Source organism: Clarias gariepinus, chromosome 1 (genome assembly GCF_024256425.1).
Source record: "Clarias gariepinus isolate MV-2021 ecotype Netherlands chromosome 1, CGAR_prim_01v2, whole genome shotgun sequence".
NCBI lineage: Eukaryota > Metazoa > Chordata > Actinopteri > Siluriformes > Clariidae > Clarias > Clarias gariepinus.
Genome location: NC_071100.1, coordinates 7647209 through 7669014, shown reverse-complemented (window position 1 = coordinate 7669014; position 21806 = coordinate 7647209). Strand labels below are relative to the sequence as shown.

Genomic DNA, 21806 nt, shown 5'->3' with positions numbered 1-21806 from the left:
AACCATCTGCTAGCTACATAGAGTCGTCACTCAGGGTTCACTCTATTGAGACTGTGTCTGTTCCCCAAGCTAAAAACAAATTTAGAAAGACTCAGAAAGTCTGTTTTAGTAATTTAATTAACATAAAGACCAGAAACTTGGATCAGACTGAATGCGCAGCCGGCACCTCTGATCTGAAGCTGGGACTGTTAAATATTAGATCTCTCGCATCTAAAGCAGTTATAGTTAATGAAATTATCACAGGTCAGGAGTTTGATATACTCTGTTTAACAAAAACCTGGATTAAACAGGACGAGTATGTGGCTCTAAATGAAGCTAGTCCTCCTGGATACAGCTACATACACCAGCCTCGGTTAACTGGTAGAGGAGGAGGCGTCGCAGTTATTCACAATGATAATTTGACTATTGTACAAAAACACGGACACAAATTTAATTCATTTGAAATTCTTTATAGTAACATAAGTGTATTTAACTATATTAAGTCAGCTCAGTCGATCCCGCTAATTGTCATTTACAGACCTCCAGGGCCGTACTCGGAATTTCTTAGTGAATTTGCAGATTTCCTCTCAAACCTAGTCGTTTCTGTAGACAAAGTGTTAATTGCTGGAGATTTTAATATTTATTTTGAAAACCCAGAAGACCCTCTGAGAACAGCATTTATGTCCATACTGGACTCGGTAGGAGTAAATCAGTGTGTAGTAGGACCCACTCATAAAGCAGGTCACACTTTAGATTTAATAATATTATTCGGATTAAGTATAAGAAATTTACTCACAATTCCACTATCTGAAGTTATCTCAGATCACTATCTTGTCTCAATTCAAGTGTGTCACAGTAATAATGTACACACAGCGCCGCGCTACCGTATGAAACGTACATTCACATTAACTACCAATCAGAGTTTTATCAGTAATCTCCCAGAGTTCCCAACTTCGATTAGATCACCGTCTGACCCCACAGAACTCGATCAGGCGACTGAATATTTAGAGTCGACATTTCGCTATACCTTAGATAATGTAGCTCCAGTCAAAAGAAAAATTATTAGAGATAAGAAACTTGCTCCCTGGTATAATGATCACACGCGCACTTTAAAACAGACCGCTCGGAAATTAGAACGTAAATGGCGTCAAACTAAATTACTAGTATTTCAAATAGCATGGAAGGAGAGCATCCTGAACTATAGAAAAGCTCTTAGTGTAGCTAGATCAACATATCTCTCCACTCTTATAGAAAATAACAAAAATAATCCTAGATTCTTATTTAATGCTGTAGCCAAATTAACCAGAAATAAGACCACTGCAGAAATCTCCACAACAACATCATGCAATAGTGAGGACTTCATGAACTTTTTTAATAATAAAATTGTAAATATTAGGCATAAAATTGAGGTTTTGAAACCGAACAATGTAATTGATGCAGATGTTAATCTACCCATGTCAGATCAGAACCTAGAATACTTTACTCCCCTTGAAGAGAATGAACTAATTTCACTCATCTCTTCTTCAAATTCATCAACTTGTATATTAGATCCGGTACCGACACATTTTCTTAAACAGATAGTACCAGCAATAACAGAACCCCTGTTGAGAATAATTAATTCTTCACTCAGCATTGGTTATGTTCCAAAATCTTTTAAATTAGCAGTTATCAAACCAATAATTAAGAAACCTGACCTCGACCCCTGTCAGCTGTCCAGTTACAGGCCAATATCAAACCTCCCCTTTATCTCTAAGATTCTGGAAAAGATAGTAGCGGAGCAGCTATGCTCATATATACATAGAAATGGCATACATGAACTGTATCAGTCAGGATTTAGGCCTCATCACAGTACAGAGACAGCACTCGTTAAAGTAGTAAATGACATTCTATTGGCCTCTGATCAGGGTTGTGTAACTATGCTTGTATTACTCGACCTCAGTGCAGCTTTTGACACCGTTGATCACGCTATTCTTCTTCACAGATTAGAAAATGTAGTGGGAATTAAGGGTACAGCCCTCTCCTGGCTCAGATCCTATCTGACCCATCGTTATCAGTATGTAGACTTAAATGGTGATTATTCTGCATGTTCTCTAGTGGAGTTTGGCATTCTGCAGGGTTCAGGGCCAGGGGTAGCTCAGTGGTTAAGGCATTGGACTATGGTTCGGAAGATCCCAGGTTCAAACCCCACAACCATCAAGTTGCCACTGTTGGGCCCTTGAGCAAGGCCCTTAACCCTTAACTGCTCAGATGTATAATGAGATAAAAATGTAAGTCGCTCTGGATAAGAGCGTCTGCCAAATGCGTAAATGTAAATGTTCAGTTTTAGGTCCACTGCTTTTTTCCCTTTACATGCTTCGTCTGGGCAACATAATCCGTAAGCATGGTATTAGTTTTCATTGTTATGCTGACGATACACAGTTTTATGTCTCAGCAAAACCTGATGAGAAAAAACATCTTACTTAAATTGAGCAATGTGTGCAGGACATAAGAAATTGGATGCTAATTAACTTCCTTCTGCTAAATCCGGATAAGACAGAAGTTCTAGTCATAGGACCGCATACAGCTAGGAGTAAAATTTTAGATCACACCGTAACTTTAGATGGCCTTTCTGTTCCATCAAATGCAACAGTGAAAGACCTTGATGTGATTATTGATTCCAGCCTTTCATTTGAAGCACATGTAGATAATATTACCAGGATAGCATTCCTTCACCTCAGAAATTTTGCCAGGATAAGAAATTTATTGTCGCTAAACGATGCAGAAAAACTAGTTCATGCTTTTATCACCTCTAGGTTGGACTATTGTAATGCCTTACTGTCTGGTTGTTCAGCTAGATGCATAAATAAGCTTCAGCTAGTCCAGAATGCAGCAGCGAGAGTCCTCACTAGAACCAGAAGATATGAGCACATCACCCCTATCTTATCTTCACTCCATTGGCTCCCTGTGAAATTTCGCATTGATTTTAAAATACTACTCTTGACATATAAAGCATTAAATGGTCTCGCGCCGCAGTACCTGAGCGAACTGCTAGTGTCTTACGATCCGCCATGCCTACTTCGATCAAAGGATGATGGGCTGCTTGTCAGTACCGCGTATTATGAAAAATACAGCTGGGGGCAGAGCTTTTTCTTACAAAGCCCCAAAATTATGGAATAGTCTTCCAAATAGTGTTCGGGACTCAGACACAGTCTCAGTGTTTAAGTCCAGGCTTAAAACCTATTTATTTAGCCAAGCATTTTTATAAATAGATTTGCCATAGGTAAAGGAGCAGATCTGGGGGACTCATGGACGTAGAGTATTATGGTGAACTGGTATGTTTGAATGCTGTCTTCCTCACTCTCATTGATCACTCAGGTTTGCTGATGGTGAGGTGATTGTTTGCTTTACATGTCAGGAAGCCCTCATGTTTGTGTTTCCTTCTGGCTCTCCCTTTTAGTTATGCTGTCATAGTTAGTCCTGCCGGAGTCTCTGCTTGCACTCTACAGTTAATATACATTCACATTATACATTGTGTGACTGTGACCATACCTAACTGCCATCTCTCCTCTTCTTCTCTCCCCCCCCTCTTTCTCTTTTCTCTCTCCTCCTGTCTCCCCCTTTCACTCTTTCTCTCTCTTTCTGTCGAGCTACACGTCATTCCTGAGGTGCCAGTGATCCAGACTCCCTCTGCCCTCCGGACCTGTCTGACCCATCCTGGTGCTCCGCTTCTGGCTGAAGATCTCGTCACATGGATGCCCCGTGTGTCTCTCTGGGATGCGTCTGGTGTCTGGGAATGATTCTCTCTACCTAGAAAATGGTTCTGGCCTTGACTGGTGTTGGCAACTGTTTCTCTGGGGACTTGACAGTTCGATAGTTCATGACTGGAACTTCTTACAAGTCTACCTGGGTCTTCAATAACTACCTGGACTCCATATTAACATCAATTAACATCAGCTATTATAGCTGAACTGCCTCCCACCCTACACACTGTATAAATGCAGATCATTTACTGCTTTCTGTTTCACCCAAATGAGGATGGGTTCCCTGTTGAGTCTGGTTCCTCTCAAGGTTTTTTCCTATTACCATCTCAGGGAGTTTTTCCTTGCCACTGTCGCCCTCGGCTTGTTCATCAGGGACAAACTGACCATTTTGATTCATACAAATTCACATTTCATACAAACTTAAATAAGCTGCCATGATGAGGCAAATGCTGATGCTAACCCCTAGCTTCTTGCCCAAATACAGTTTAAAATACAATTTATTTTACCTTTTTTAGACCTCACAGATCTCAAATAACATTATTGTTTAACTTATTTCAACATTATAGATTAAAATGGAATATTATGCATAATTTTTAATTATTCTTACCACTTCTAACTACAATCCTTTTGAATAATAAAATAAATAAATATATTACATTGTACCACTTGCAGTAATGGTGACTTCATCGCTGTACTCTGTGTAGGACTCTTTCTCTGCCCAGGCTTTACCTCTGTGTGCTCTGCACTTATACACTGTGTCTTCTGTATTATTTACTGTCACAGGGAGTGTGCTGGTGTTTACTGGTTCAGTGCTGAAACGTTGTAACGGCTGATTATTTTTGAACCAGAGAAACTCCCATCCAGTGCTTTGATTCAGCTCACAGGTCAGAGTGACGGTGCAACGCATACAGTACCTGGGGTTAAACAATGCGATCTGGCAGAAACGCATGAGACGGGTTTCCCCCTTCAGAAAGTTTTCCATCCACTTCTCAATTGTGCATCGGCGCTTCTTGAGAATGGATAGGAGAGCCATACTCTCGCTTCCGCGGGTATGGGGGAGGAGCCTTAGCGGTGTTCTCTCTCTCTCTCTCTCTCTCTCCCTTTTTCGGCAACCTTCATGATGAATTTACTCTTTCATGGAATAGCCTTATTTATCCCGTGTTTTTTGTGCCATCAACTTCGATTTATTCGAACATCGTTGATGCGAAGGCGCGGTTATATGATGATGTCCCAGATAGAAGAGACGCTTGTAGGCTATCATCCTCCCCTAAAAAGCACACACTCCCCACCAAGCAGTGTAAACTAACATCTTCCCTGGTGGGGAAAAGCTTTCAGGCAGCTAATTAGGCTGGTGCTCTACTGCACACTATGGCGGTTTTGCAGGCTTATCAGGCTGATCTGTTGGAGAGGCAAACTTATGTGAACAAGCCTTGGGGAAAATCCTTCCCTGCCGTGCTCATGAGTCGGGACTCTCGGCCACGCAGTCGGACACCCGGGTCTGACTCTCGCGAGGCGTAGAAAGACCGTGTTATGAGCCGGGCACCGCAATCCGCCTCAAAGAAGTCGGACCTACGTACTGTCTTCCTCACAAAGAAAGAGTCCTGAGGCTTATTCCCCTAGGACTGTGGGGGTGGAATTCCTCTTAAGGATGAAGTGTTCTCCCTAGCACCCCCAGGAGGTCGATGTTCTCCACACGTCCGTCAAACCGGAAAGGGCGCATCTGCCGACTCTGGAGTTACAGACGATGCTGGAAAAAGGGGCCATAGAACATGTTCCTCTACCAGACAGAGAGTCAGGCTACTACAGTCGGTATTCCTTGGTTCCCAAGAGGAACGGAAGGCTGCATCCGATTTTAGATCTTCACGGGCACAGGTGTCTCCTGCGTGTGTCGAATCCCTTTTCAACACCCTGAAGAAAACCAAGCTAGGCCAGAAAGTGACTGTTTATCACTTTTAGAGATTTTAAGATCTCATGGCAGCTGCGTCCACGGTGATACCTTTGGGCCTTCTGCACATAAGATCATTTCAGTTGTGGCTAAAAGCAAGGGAATTTTACTCGGGGCCAATCCCCGGAGGCAAATAAGAGTTATGTGCCAAGAGCTTCGTACCCTTTCTATGTGATTTAGATCCCGGTTTCTGACTTTAGGTCCCACTCACTAGGGTAGTCTCGTACATAAATCGACAGGGCGGACTGTGCTCGCGCCGCTTGAATAAGCTAGCGCACCAGGTTCTGCTTGGGGCACAGAACAAGGTTTTGTCCCTCAAGGCGATTTACATTTTAGGGCACATGAAGTTGGAAGCCATGAAATGTTCACACTTTAATTCAATTCAATTCAATTCAATTTTATTTGTATAGCACTTTTAACGATTTACATCTTCACAAAGCAGCTTTACACAATCAAAAGAACTAAGTTTGTATGAAATGTGAATGTGTATGAATCAAAATGATATGATTGTCCCTGATTGTCCCTGATGAGCAAGCCTAGGACGACGGCGACAGTGGCAAGGAAAAACTCCCTGAGATGGTAATAGGAAGAAACCTTGAGAGGAAGCAGACTCAACAGGGAACCCATCCTCATCTGGGTGAAAACAGATAGCAGGGATTGATGTGCATAATAATATGCGAGACTAGAAGTTCAATATAAGAGGAGATGTGTAAGATTAAAGTCCAGTTTGTTCCTGGAGGCTCAGGTAGACTGTGAAAAATTTCAGTCCTGAACTATTGAGCGACTGAAGTCACAGGTCCTCAGAGAACAGCTGTCTGCATCAGTCGAGGACAGGACCACCTTCATGGAAAAGTGGAACCAACCCCAGTCACCACACGCATTCCAGGCAGACCACATGGGGGCATCCATGTGATGAGATCTCCAACCAGAAGCAGGACTCCAGGATGAGTTAGAGAGGTCCAGCGGGCAGAGGGGGTCTGGATCACTGGCAGCTCAGGAGCGACATGTATAGCTCGACAGAGAGATAGGTAGAGGAAAAAGGAGAGAGTAAGAGAGAAAGAGAGGAGAGAGCAGAAAAAGAGAAAGCAAAGAGATGGAGAAATAACAGTTAGGTATGGTCACAGTCGAACAATGTAAAAAGTGAATGTATATTTAGTGCAGAGTGCAAGCAGAGACTCCGGCAGGACTAACTATGACAGCATAACTAAAAGGGAGAGCCAGAAGGAAACACAAACATGAGGGCTTCCAGAGATGTAAGGCAACCAATCACCTCACCGTCAACAAACCTGAGTGATCAATGAGAGTGGGGAAGACAGCATCCAAACATACCAGTTCACCTAATACTCTACGTCCATGAGTCCCCCAGATCTGCTCCTTTACCTAAGGCTAATTTATTTATAAAAATGCTTGGCTAAATAAATAGGTTTTTAGCCTGGACTTAAACACTGAGACTGTGTCTGAGTCCCGAGCACTATTTGAAAGACTATTCCATAACTTTGGGGCTTTGTAAGAGTAGTAGTTTTAATAATACGCGGTACTGACAAGCAGCCTGCATCCTTTGATCGAAGTAGGCGTGGCAGATTGTAAGACACTAGCAGTTCACTCAGATACTGCGGCGCGAGACCATTTAATGCTTTATACGTCAAGAGTAGTATTTTAAAATCGATGCGAAATTTCACAGGAAGCCAATGCAATGTAGATAAGATAGGGGTGATGTGCTCATATCTTCTGGTTCGAGTGAGGACTCTCGCTGCTGCATTCTGGACTAATTGAAGCTTGTTTAAGCACCTAGTTGAACAACCAGACAGTAAGGCGTTACAATAATCCAACCTAGACGTGATAAAAGCATGAACTAGTTTTTCTGCATCGTTTAGTGACAATATATTTCTTATCTTGGCAATATTTCTAAGGTGAAAGAATGCTATCCTGGTAATATTATCTACATGTGCTTCAAATGAAAGGCTTGAATCTATAATCACACCGAGGTCTTTTACTGTTGCACTTGATGGAACAGAAAGGCCCTTTAAAGTCACAGTGTGATCAGAAAGCTTACTTCTAGCTGCTTGTGGTCCAATGACTAGAACTTCTGTCTTATCAGGATTAGGCAGAAGGAAATTAATTAACATTCAATCTCTTATGTCCTGCACACATTGCTCAACTTTAGTAAGCTGGTTTTTCTCATCTGGTTTTGCTGAAACGTATACTTGTGTGTCATCAGCATAACAATGAAAACTAATACCATGTTTACGAATTATGTTGCCTAGAGGAAGCATGTAAAGGGAAAAAAGCAGTGGGCCTAAAACAGAACCCTGTGGAACACCAAACTCAACTTTAGAACATGAGGAATGGTCACCATCTAAATCTACAAACTGATAACGATCAGTCAAATAGGATCTGAGCCATAAGAGGGCCGTTCCCTTAATTCCTACTACATTTTCTAATCTGTAAAGGAGAATATTATGATTAATAGTGTCAAAAGCTGCACTGAGGTCGAGTAACACAAGTATAGTGACACAACCCTGATCAGAGGCCACTAGGAGGTCATTTACTACTTTAACGAGTGCTGTCTCTGTGCTGTGATGAGGCCTAAATCCTGACTGATACAATTCATGTATGCTATTCCTATGTAGATATGAACATAGCTGTTGTGATACTACCTTTTCCAGAATTTTAGAGATAAACGGGAGGTTTGATATCGGCCTGTAATTGGAAAGCTGACAGGGGTCAAGGTCAGGTTTTTTGATTAGTGGTTTAATAACTGCTAATTTAAGTGATTTAGGAACATACCCACTGCTGAGTGAACAGTTAATTACTTTTAACAGGGGTTCTGTTATTGCTGGAACTATCTGCTTGAGAAAATGTGTCGGTAACGGATCTAATTCACAGGTTGACGATTTTGAAGAGGAGATGAGTGAAATTAGTTCACTCGCTTCAAGGGGAGTAAAGTATTCTAGGTTCTGATGTGATGTGATTAATTTATCATCTGTATCACTTAAATTGTCTGGTTTTAAAGCCTGAATTTTTGCCTAATATTTATGATTTTGTTATTGAAAAAGTTCATGAAATCCTCACTACTGTATGTTGTTGTTGTGGAGATTTCTGCAGTGGTCTTGTTTTTAGTTAATTTAGCTATGGTATTAAATAAAAATCTAGGATTATTTTTGTTATTTTCTATAAGAGTGGAGAGATACATTGACCTAGCAGCACTGAGAGCTCTTCTATAGTTCAGGATGCTCTCCTTCCATGCTATTTGGAAAACTAACAATTTAGTTTGACGCCATTTGCGTTTTAATTTCCGAGCGGTTTGTTTTAGAGTGCGTGTGTGATCGTTATACCAAGGAGCAAGTTTCTTATCTCTAATTATTTTTCTTTTAACTGGAGCTACATTATCTATGCTATGACGAAGTGTTGACTCTAGATATTCGGTCGCTCGATCGAGTTCTGTGAAATCAGATGGCGATCCAATCAAAGTTGATAACTCTGGAAGATTATCGATAAAGCTCTGTGTGGTATTTGATGTGAATGTACGTTTAAGGCGGTAGCGCGATGCTGTGCGTACATTATTACTATGAGATACTTTAATCGAGACAAGACAGTGATCTGATATAACTTCAGACCGTGGAATTGTAATTATGTTTCTTATACTCAATCCGAAGGATAATATTAAGTCCAAAGTGTGACCTGCTTTATGAGTGGGTCCTACTACACACTGATTTACTCCTACTGAGTCCAGTATGGACATAAATGCTGCTCTCAGAGGGTCTTCTGGATTCTCAAAATGAATATTAAAATCTCCAGCAATTAACGCTTTGTCTACGGAAACGACAAGGTTTGAAAGGAAATCTGCAAATTCACAGAGAAATTCAGAGTACGGCCCTGGAGGTCTGTAAATGATGATTAGCGGAATCGTCTGAGCTGACTTTATGTTACTAAAGAGAATTTCAAATGCATTAAATTTAAATCTGTGTTTTTGTACGATAGCCAGATTAACGTTGTAAATAACTGCGACGCCTCTACCAGTTAACCGAGGCTGGTGTATGTAGCTGTATCCAGGAGGACTAGCTTCATTTAGAGCTACATACTCGTCCTGTTTAATCCAGGTTTCAGTTAAACATAATATATCCAACTCCTGGTCTGTGATAGTTTCGTTAATAATAACTGCTTCAGATGCGAGAGATCTAATATTTAACAGTCCTAGCTTCAGATCAGAGGTGCCGGCTGCGCATTCAGTATGATCTGAGTTTGTAATATCTATGTTAATTAAATTATTAAAACAGACTTTCTAAGTCTTTCTAAATTTGTTTTTAGCTCGGGGAACAGACACAGTCTCAATACAGTGAACCTTGAGTGACGACTCTATGCAGCTAGCAGACGGTTGGTTTAGCCTGTCTGTCTGCTCCCTGGCCTGCGCTCTGGATTGTCACCGATTAACTAGGCCTTTTCTGAGACTATGAGCTATACTGCAAGAAATGAGAGCAGCACCTTCCCGAGTGGGATGGACACCGTCCCGCCCTAACAGGCCAGCTTTGCCCTCAAAGGTCTTCCAATTATCTATGAAGCCCACGTTGTTTTCGGAGCACCACCTGGACATCCAGCGGTTCAGCGACCATAACCTGCTGTAAGTTATGTCACCACGTCTCATTGGGATGGGACCAGAGCATACTACTCCATCGGACATCGCCTTCGCTAATTTAAACACCTCTATAAAGTTATTCTTACTAACCTCTGACTGACGAAGGCGTATATCGTTAGCTCCAGCATGTACTACTATCTTGGAGAACCTGTGCTGTTCTAGAGCCCTAAGATTACCTGCTATGTCCGGTGCTCTGGCTCCCGGGATACACCTAACCACTGCCGCTGGTGCCCCTAAAGGTCTAGCTAATTTCACGTGCCTCATTATAGAGTCTCCTATAACCAGAGCTCTTTCAGGTCTCTCAGCAGGTGCATCACTGAGGAGAGCAAACCTGTTGGACACGTGAAGCGCAGAAGAGGTGTGCTCCGGTGGGCTAGCCTTAGCGTTAGCTTTGGCTGAACGAGTATGCCGCCGAGTCGTCACCCACTCGCCCCGCTGTGAGGGCTCTAATGCCGGAGTCGGGGGCTGGTTATCTCCGCCTGCGGCACCCAGACTGTCCGCTACAGGAATAACGCTGCTCTTACACTCTCTAACCCTCTCTAAAGTCTGGATGCGCTCCTCTAACGCTGATATCTTCTCCGTCAGAGTGCTCACTAACACACACCTATCACAAATAAAATTACCACTAACGACGGAGGAAGAATGTCTAAACATCCTGCACTCTACACACTGAACAAGCTGAATATTAGACATGATAACGTACCTGATTAGTTATTTGGTGATGGATTCTGCTTGTTGTTCTCAGATGATACGCGCGTTCTCCGAAAAAGCGCAAAAAGCAAACAAACAAAAAAAGGCAAAAATCCAGTAGTATTAAAGCCTGAAAATTAGTTACTTTAAAAGAACTTATGCACTCAATGGGAGGGTATTTGGAAGTGGTGCATGGCGAAACATGTAGACCCAATTCCCGCAAGAAAGGTTGTCCTAGAGGCTTATCAGTAGAAGCGCCGAGCAGCTGTCATTTGACCGCAAGGGGGTTAAAAAATAATAATACTTCACACTCGATCAAATTCCAGGACCCTCCTTTTTTATTTTTCCTAGTTCTGTGAGCTTAATCAACCTGTATGCTTACATTTTTAAAATCGCACCAGTAAAAGCCAGTATAAAGCTATTTTGCTCTTATTTACGTGAAATCGCTGAGAGCTGCGCGCCAGTCATGCCGTTTCCTGCCTTTTCCAACCTGCGTTTCTCATTTGTCTTAGCAGATGGCACAGGGGATCACACCAACTATCTATGCGTCATTTAGTGCGTATATGTAACTATCTCTGGTTTTATTCCATACAGTTGCAATTTATATATATGCTTCCGTGAAATGTTGAAAATTCGCCATTAATTCTGGTGTTGATAATCAGCGATATTTTATAAGGACATTAAGGGGATTTCGCTTTACTTAATTTTATAACGTTTTGAGAAAATGCATATGTAATGACCCCTCCTGAGGATATAAAGCCTCATTATTAAATTTGTATGAATCAGATCTACCACAGCAGATAATAAACTATGCTATGTCATAACCGAAGCAAACACCACGATTATGCCTCGTTTCGTTCAGTGTTGCTAGGCAACGGACCACGCGCCTAATCGGCGGGAACGTGGTTCACTTGGCTGCGGTGAATTAAAAACCTGCGAATAGTTTCACTGCTTATGCTCATGTAATAAAAGCGAGTGAAATGTGGAAGTGATGTGTGACCACTGAATGAGAACTAAATCAAAGATTTTGGTAACTATACTGAGTGTAACATCTGCATAGTGACACTAAACAGCCGAACAACTTCACTTTTCCATTTACCTCTGAGAAAAAAAGCTGTATTTTGTTTGTTTATATTTAGAATGTTTAAAAGTACACGAAGTAGGCACGCGCACACACACACCCACACACACAAACACACACACCTCCCCTGAGCCCTCGGTCAACATCTAATCACTGTCGATATGCAAATGAGTCAAGACGTAGCCTAACGTGGTGTCCTGTTGGATTGCAGCGGTCACGGAGTGGAAAGACTTTGAAGCAGTTGCAGCGTTTTTTCGGTTACAACAAGCACAGCGATGAGTCCACGTTGTTTCACTGTTTATGACAAAGTGACACTAAACAGCTGAACAACTTCACTTTTCCGTTTACCTCTGAGAAAAAAGCTGTATTTTAGTTTGTATATATTTAAAGTAACACCTTTCAACCACCTCTCATACTCTATTGTTAGTTTTAATGATGTGGCAGAAACTAATTATTACTACATACGTACCCCAACACCATTGATCATGAGTTTCAGCTGAAACTAATTCTATACTTGCAACAGAAAATGTAGATGCAGATTCCAAATGTATAAAGATGCACTCTCTCTCTCTCTATATATATATATATATATATATATAGAGAGAGAGAGAGAGAGAGAGAGAGAGAAAGAATTTGGTCTGTATCCACACTCAGCGGTCACGGAGTGAAAAGACTTTGAAGCAGTTTATATATTAATCAGTGTGTTTCTTAATCTTTTCATATATATATATATATATATATATATATATATATATATATTTTTTTTTTTTTTTTCCAAATAAAATCGCTATTACTTGACCCTAAAGTTTAGTTTAGCACACAAAAAACTGAAAAGTCCTTTCTTGTAAATCAACTGCATATGTAGTTTATTTACAGCAATTCATTAAAAATGAATATATATTGTACAGTACAAGGTAAACACGAGAAATATTACAAAATGAAAAAACAAACAGTGTCTTCTTTATAAACAGCTTCTACTGTGCGTCGAGATGCTAAAATCCCTTGTATTTTGCCCCTCAATTTTGTGCTTCCATTTCAAGTGGAGAGATATTTGACCGACAGCTTAGAACAAAAGAACTGTAGGTGTGATCACAACCCCCTCCGAACGACCGTGCCATCAATCCAGACCAGCTCAGAAGTTCCCTCCAATGTATGCTGATGTTTTGCAAGTATTTTTGCAAAACTATGGCACTCTCTCGTATTTTAACATGATTTAAAACATTATAGAATAATATGGAATTGTTATAGTTATGCACAATTTATATTCTCACTACTTCTAACTTTAATCATGTTGTAAATAGAAAAAAAAAAATCATGTTTTACCTTTTGCAGTAATCATGACTTCATCGCTGTACTCTGTGTAGTAGTGTGTCTCTGCCCAGGTGTTATACCTGCGTGCTACACACTTATACACTGTGTCTCCTGCATTATCCACTGTCACAGGCTGTGTGTTGGTGTTTGCTGGTTCAGTGCTGAAACGCTGTAACTGCTGATCATTTTCGTACCAGAGAAACTCCCATCCAGTGCCCTGCTTCAGCTCACAGGTCAGAGTGACGGTGTCTCCAGTGTAGATGGAGGTCTGAGGATTCACTCTCACAGTCGGTTTGGATTTTGCTTTTGGGATAAAATGATAAAAATGTCAGAGCTGATATACTTTTACAGCATAAGCAGCAGATTTAACATTTGATACAATATCCTGATGCTAAATTATCACAGTTGTATGCTTTCCAGTGTTGTGCATGAACCCGCTCTAACTAAAGGTTGTGAAGGTGAACACTATTAACATTCAGGGTGACGAATGTGTAACGACCAAGACTTTTTTCATTCGGTTTCTAATATGGCTAATACTGACATCCTAAACATTGATAACAAGCAGCTCCCTGATGCCCACTAATCATATACAATATATTCTGCCCCCACTAGGATGATTGCCGAAGTGCTCGACCCTGACTAACTTGGCAGATACAGAAGCTAACAGGTTCCTCCAAGAGAGTCAGATGGTGTACTTGATTTGAATGTAGTTTACTTGAAGAAAGCACCGTAAAACTGAATCTACAAACAAGGACACCATAAAACAATGTGTCTTATGCATCACAATCCAACTGCTACAGAATAGAATATATTTAACATGTTCACTTAAATACTTATAGTTTAATAAATCAGCTTTTACACAATTTGTACACATTTTTAAACCTTCAGAACACAAAACTGTGTGACAATTCCACATACAGTGTTCTGTTGAATTCCTTCTAATGCAGCACTACTGTAACTATGCCAACTCTAGACACACTTAGTTCATTTCACTAGACCACTAGATGTCGCTATGGAGCTGTTGTCACTGAGGTCGGCACACAATTTTCTGTAAATTCACATTGGCATTTGGGCGACGCTCTTATTCAGAGCGACTTACATTTTTATCTCATTATACATCTGAGCAGTTGAGGGTTAAGGGCCTTGCTCAAGGGCCCAACAGTGGCAACTTGGTGGTTGTGGCGTTTGAACCTGGGATCTTCTGAACCGTAGTTCAATTCCTTAACCACTGAGCTACTCCTCGCCCTATAAATCAAAGTTTTGTGTGTGTGTGTAAGAGAGAGTTTTTTTTTTCCTTTTTTTTTTATTTTAAAACAAAAACGAAAAACCTACTTTACATTTGTGCTTAACACCCACTAAGCGCCCCCACCCTCCTTCCCTACTATTAACAGGACCTTTTTTTGTTTTAGTTTTTTGTCCATTAATTAGCAGGACTATTTACAGTTTGTGGTTTGGTTCAGCTGTTGTCCATTTATACTTCCTTCTGAGAGATGGTTAGTTTTTTGTTAGTTTTTTCTCATTTTTTTCGACAGCTGTAGAAAGAAGGTTGACTTGCTCCTCCATGTCCACAGATTTGTGTGTGTGTGTGTATGTTTTGCACTCTGCCTCTTCGCTCTCCTGTGCTGCGTCGCTCTGAGTCTGACTGCGGGTTTTCCGTTTATTTGTTGGTTCTGTGGCGGACGTCTCCTCCATATGAGTTAACCCTTTTATGGAGTAAGCTGTATTCATCCAGTGTTTTCCTGCATTTAACTTATTTATTTATTTAAATATAGTTGAGGTAAAAGCGCGGGGTTATATGATGACACCCAGATAGAAGAGACGCTTCCAGGCTATCTCTCTCCTGGGACATCATCCTTCCTGAAAAGCTATTACTTCCTTTCAAGCTGTGTAGACTTTTTATTTTCCCTGGAGGGAAAAGCTTTTCAGGCAGCAGGTCAGGTTGGTGCTCCATTGCACACCATGGCGGTTTTGCACGCCTACCAAGCTGACCTGCTGAGAGACTTGAGTACTGGCGGGGCTCTTCAAGGTAGGGCGTATTGAAATTACACTGGGCCACAGACTTGTCTCTTCGTGCAACAAAGCAGATGGCTCGTGCTATCAGCCGTTTTAAGGCTTCGACATCAGCATGTCGTCCTAGCTACTCTTTGTTTCTTAGGATTGAGATCCAACGCCATAAGAGCATGCTCTTTCCTGTTTATTGGACAACATATTTGGGTGTCACATGGGATTCAAGCGTAAGCGGGCACAGCTGTCTCCCGCTCGTGTTAAATCCATTCTCAACACCCTCAAGGAAATCAAGCTAGACCAGAAAGTGACCATCACTTTCAGAGATCTTAGCTCTCATGGGAGCTGTATCCACGATGACACCTTTGGGCCTTCTGCACATAAGAGCATTTCAGTTGTGGCTAAGAACCAGGGAATTTCACTCTAGGGCCAATCCCCAATAAGGGCTATGCACCAGGTGCTTCGTACCCGTCCTATGTGGTTCAGACCCCGGTTTCTGACTCTGGGTCCCACTCTAAGTTCATCTTGTTGTCGCAGATGCTAACGACAGATGCTTCCCTCATGGCTGGGGTGCAGTCTAAGATGACCGTCCAGCCCAAGGAAGCTGGAGAGGCCATCTTCTTGCACAGCACATCAATTGCCTCAAAATGATGGCACTATTTCTGGCCCTAAAGCACTTCCTCCAGCAGTTGAGACTACCATGTCCTAGTGGGGGTGGACAACACTATGGCAGTCTCATATATTAATTGCCAGGGCGGACTGTGCTCGCGCCGCTAAATAGATAGCGCACCAGGTTCCTGTCCCTCAGGGCGATTTACATTCTGGGAAAATTTCATGTAGCGGAGGTGGACCTCTTTGCCTCGCAAGATCAGCAAATGTCTCCTTTACTACTCTCTGACTTCCAGCCCCTGCGTCTTGAATGCCTTGGCAGTCCCTGAACAGGACCAACTACGTCAAGCAGGTCTTCCAGCCAGCGTAATTAAGACTATTCTAAGTGCTAGGGCTGCCTCCCCTAAAAGAGCTTATGCCCTCAAATGGAATGTATTTGAAAGTTGGTGACAAAGCAGGTAGACCCAGTCCACTGCTGAATTGTCTCAGTGCTGGAGTTTCTGCAGGGAAATTTGTCCTCAGGCTTGTGCCCCCTTGTTGAACCACTAGAGTCAGCGCCTCAGGTTTCTGACCCTCAAGATGTTTTTTTCTAAATGGTGTTACCTCTCTAAGAGGATCGGAGATCTGTCAGTCTCTGCATCCTGCCTAGACTTTGCCCCTGGGCTAGTCAGGGCCATTTTGCATCCTTACTAACTATCTTCCGAAAGTTCCATTGCCAACATGCACTTTATTGTTTTTGAAGCCGTCTGTCCTCTGCCTTTACAGCTTCGGAGCAGGAGAGACTTCACTCACTGTGTCCAGTACGTGCTCTTCAGATTTACGTCCATCGCATCAGCCAGTGGCGTAAGTCAGCGCAGCTTTTACATGTTTTGGGGCCGCAAGCAGCGTGAGAGATGCTATTGCTCTCTCCTATGAGGTGCGTGGGCTCACCTCGCCTTTAGGAATCAGGGCTCATTCAACCAGGGGAATCGCCTCATCTATTGCACTAGCAAAAGGTATTCCCTTGCAGCAAGTGTGTGATGCGGAAGGTTGGTCCTCTCTGCACACATTTGCCAATATGCATCCTATTGTTTTAAAGCCCTATGTCCTCCGCCTTAACACCTTCGGAGCAGGAAAGACTTCACTTACTATGTCCAGTAAATCTTCAGATTTACGTCCACCGCATAAGCCAGTGGCGTAAGTCAGAGCAGCTTTTACATGTTTTGGGGCTGCAAGCTGCGTGAGACATGCTATTGCCCTCTCCTATGAGGAGCGTGGGCTCACTTCGCCTCTAAAAATCAGGGCTCATTCAACCAGGGGGATCACCTCATCTATTGAACTAGCAAGAGGTATTCCCCTGCAGCAAGTGTGTGACACAGGGGGTTGTCCTCTCCGCACACATTTGTTACATTTATAGTCTGGATGTTCATGCTCCTCCTGGCTCACGGGTCCTCGAGTCAGCTACCCAGACATAGTTCTGAGACCTTCACGGCCTTGTGTGCACACGCTACACAACCTTGGAGTCCAGACACTTGCAGTGGGGCGGTGTTGGCACTCTTGTTCCCATAGCGTTTTCCTCTCGCTCCCGCCTTTTCAGGGAAAAGGGTTACAGCAAAGTAACCCGAGACGTTCCCTTTCAAAGGCTACACTCGATGCTGCGTCCCAATGCTGCACTGCCTACGTGACCGGACGTCCGTTCAGAAAAATCAATTTGAGGAATGTTTCCGGTAAACTCCTATTTATATCCTGCAGGTGCTTCTTATCAGATGACGTCACCTGACCGAGGTTATAAAAGGCAAAAATTTGGTGTGTTTGATACACACGTGCTTCACAACCGGCAACATGACAAGATGTTTCCCAAAGCGTTTTAACAGAGCATCTCGTTTCCGCCTTTTCAGGGAACAGGGTTACAGCAAAGTAACCCGAGACATTTTCATTTGGTGTTTGTGGTGGTGTGCTGATCTGTGGATGATGTGTTTCGGTGCAGACGTTAGGGGCGTGGTCACTGTCAGCACTGAACCGGCATCAGATTTTGCGCTTGCTCTGTGTACAGTGGTACTGTTCGTTTCAGCACCAAAATCAGGGAGTAATTCAGTGATGCTGGTGTGTGCAGGACTGACCTGTTTGAGTTCTGATGTGTCTCTGCTGTGGGTGTCGGCGAGGCCTGCTGCAGGCATGAACTCCTCAATGCTATCCTGCTGGCTGTCTTCACATCTCAGCCGCTTCAGGGTGAAAAAAACAGTGCAACTGTTTTTATCTTCTTTACACTTAAAGATTACGTTAAGTGTCCCTGGATTATTTAAAATCATTAGGATCTGTTTGCGGAAGGACAGGAGTCTGACGTTGGAGCTCTTACACCCGAGCAGGATTGCTCTCATTGGGCTGAAAAACTTCCCGAATTGGGCAAACTCCATTATAATCACTTCGTCCTTAATAAAGAGGGCACGTTGGAAATCACCACCCGCATTGCAGGGACAGACAGAGGGGTGACTTGGACAGTAGATCCTCTTACGTAGATTCTCGTAGGTCTTTATTAAAGTGATTATGAGTGTGGCGTGTGGGAGGGGGGTTGGCTCGACTTCCGTAAATTACCAATTACGCCATATTTGGAATTGCACCCTAGGAAATATACGACCCTAATTATTGATTTTACTAAGGCACCCAGGTACGCTCACTGAACATGCAAGAGGTGTAGATTTCGTACATAAACACATTTATTCTTTCACAAACAGTCATCCACAGCGTAGCAGTTCAAAAGTTACATAATAATGCTAAAAATAGTTGCAACTGCACCATCAATGTATCCTACACTAAAAATCATACACAACATACTAAGATACACATACAAATTACAGCTGGAGCTTACCAGTGGATAAGCAGACTATGAAAAAAATAGGGGGATTATTATTCAAGCAAGAGTCACCCCAAACACACATGAATAACAACCACACACATTTTACTGTGACAATCGACACAAAGCGTGGCCAACACGCTCACGAAGAAAGGAAACCAACCCCAACACGCTGCACTGCCACCACCTTTAGCTCACAGCTCTACAAGATTGGGACATATAATCCTTAAAATAAAACATACAACCAACAAAATAGAATGAAGAGAGAGAGAGAGAGAGAGAGAGAGAGAGGAAGGAGCAAACAACTTGCAATTTAAAAATAAATTCTCAGACAGATAAAATGTTATGCAATACAGCAGCGAGGCAAATATATTGCATATATTCATTTAATAACAGTAAAGCAAAAACAAAAATGAAGCAGTGATCATGCAAAGCAACAACGTTCATGCATAGTACAACCCTTCACTGCGTCGGTGAAGGCCAAGATCATCAGATGTTGATCGCTGCAGGCGAAAATCGGCCAGCAGGAGGTATCGCGTGTTGGATGAGAGAAGTAATTACCGCTATTGAATGTCTGAAGCAGTAGAGGGCAAGAAAAGGCTGAACAAGTAAGCACATTTATTATATACATTTATGTCTTGGAAGCAGCACAAGTTGATGGTGCAAAGCAGGCTCTTCCACTACATCAGGCTGATCTGTTCCTCCATATTATTGTGTGTAAAGTTAAATAAGTGAAAGACTCAACATACAAGCACCATCTGCGACAGAGAATCGCCACTTCAAAGTATCTACTATGATGTAGCTATGATGTAACAGTATAGGGTCTGTGTATAAAAACTTGTGTGTAAGAGACTGCAGTCAGTAACATGTGAGACAGGGAAGCGCATCGGCTGCTGGTCATCTCAGGGACACTGATGGTATAATAATACCGCTCTTTATTTATACGAAGGACTGATCACTTGAATCTTGATTAAGTTACTCACATTTAATTAATTCACTATAGTGCTCATTACAAGGAAAAGAGTAACTTATGGTATGCTGTGATTGTTGTTTAAGTTTTAAATGTATTCACAAAAAGTGTAATATGATGCTGTGTATTACATGTCCTTTAAAGGATTAATAGAATAGTATGTGTTAATTGTGTTAGAAGCTTAGTTAAATATTTTTGTTGTTGTATTCGTTTACATTTTATTTAACTGGTGTGTTTAGAAGAAGCGATTTAACTGTTATTTATCAGGAATAGTGATGTACCCATTTTTCTGGTTTTCATTTAAGGTTATCCACCTTGCTCTCTCTCCCTCACTTAGTCAAATCTATTTTGAACAATTGTTGTGTAACCTGCAAAGGTGTCAGACACAAGAATTAAAAGTGATTCCAGAGTTGATTCCTGTGTCCCCTGTAGTTGGCTATGGCTTTTCGAGTTTGAAGCAGAGGCTGATGTGCAAATTCCCAGATAACTCGACATTGTGGTGTCAGTCTGATTAACAGTTTACTGTGTGCTGTTATTCATACTGACTCACCACAGTTATACAGTAAATATAATATAAATCCCAGGTGACATTACAAAATCATGATTCTTGTGAAAGAAATGAGCAGATTACACAGAGAAGTAAAATCAGCACTGATCAATCCTCAGTCACTAACAGCTCAAAATCCAAATCGTCAAATAATTATAAGATTTTAAGGACAAACACAAACACACAGACTCACCTGATACAGTCAGTCTAACAGCAGCACTCTCTATCTTTGTATAGTCGTCTACGCAGGTGTAGTAATCTATGTCAGAATTTGAATTAACCCTGAAAGATAACAAGTCTCCATATCGATAGAACCAGTTATTCATATACCAGCTGTATAACCGGCGAGTGTCTCCTCCTCCCTGTATGTCACATCTGAGAGTAACAGTCTCTCCAATGAACACGTGTGTATCAGGCTTTATGGACACCACAGCTTTGGGCCCCCCTGTAGGAAGATTATACTGTTAAAAATACATAAGTAGATTGCACTGCACACAAAGTCTTATGACCATAAAAAAATTAGTTTTGTTAGAAATAATGCAGTCTATGTTGGTGTGACTGAAAGAGAAGGGGTCTGGTTTATACTTGACATGTTCAGAAGTAGTGACACACTCCTTATATAATAAATCTATATAGTATGTTAATCTCCTTAAATTGCTAATATATAGATAGCTTATAATCTATATATATCCATAATCTATATATAATCTAATTAGATTCAGATATACCTCATTAAAACTACTTTAAGTGTTTCCTAAAGTCTTACACTCACTCTTCCTTCTCTATGCTGGTTATCCATTGAGGGTCGCAGGAGGCCTGGAGCTAATCACAGAAAATTTGACACACAAACACACACACAGACACACATGCACAGTGCCCAAACCCCAGCCACTGGATGCAGTGCCGGTCACAAAGAGCAGCTGAAAGACCAACAACAATTAGCCAAATCTGCATGTCTTTAGACTGTGGGAGTAAACCTAGTATGGTGAGAAAATGCAAACTCCAGACACACACACACACACACACACACAGATCCATGCGGAAACCAAACCCTGGAAAACCAATAAACCACAGCTTAAAGTTATACATATAGTAGTTATATCTTTTTTTTTTTTTAAATCAGGTAGAGTGCGTTATCTTGGTTTTAATCACATAGGATCACTAGTTATAATACCAAGACAAGAAGATCGATTGAATGAATGAGCAACATACTCCCAAAACTAACACAGAGAGACAGACAAAAAAAGAAACAAACAAACAAACAAAAACAAAAAAATCGAACAAACAAATCCCTGCTGATGTTAGAACAGCTCACTGCAGAACAGGACATGAATTCCTGAGTTTAAACTGTTTTATTACATCAACCATTTTCTTTTATTTTCACACCAAATAACAACTAGAAATTAAATTTCCCACTGCATAAAATGAGACTCGGCTGCATTACAGTTTAACTGCCTTGCTTTTGCT

At 41.7% G+C, this 21806-nt stretch overlaps 1 protein-coding gene across 1 annotated transcript in view; it reads right to left on the bottom strand.

The window, feature by feature from the left end:
- LOC128530295 (Fc receptor-like protein 5) overlaps window positions 1–20773 on the bottom strand; it is a 91695-nt gene extending 70922 nt beyond the window's left edge. The window contains exon 1 of the mRNA XM_053504162.1: window positions 20533–20773. Within this exon, the coding sequence (XP_053360137.1) occupies window positions 20533–20665 (133 nt within the window). The 5' untranslated portion in view covers window positions 20666–20773. The remainder of the gene's footprint in view (window positions 1–20532) is intronic.
- Between the last annotated feature and the right edge of the window lie 1033 nt (window positions 20774–21806).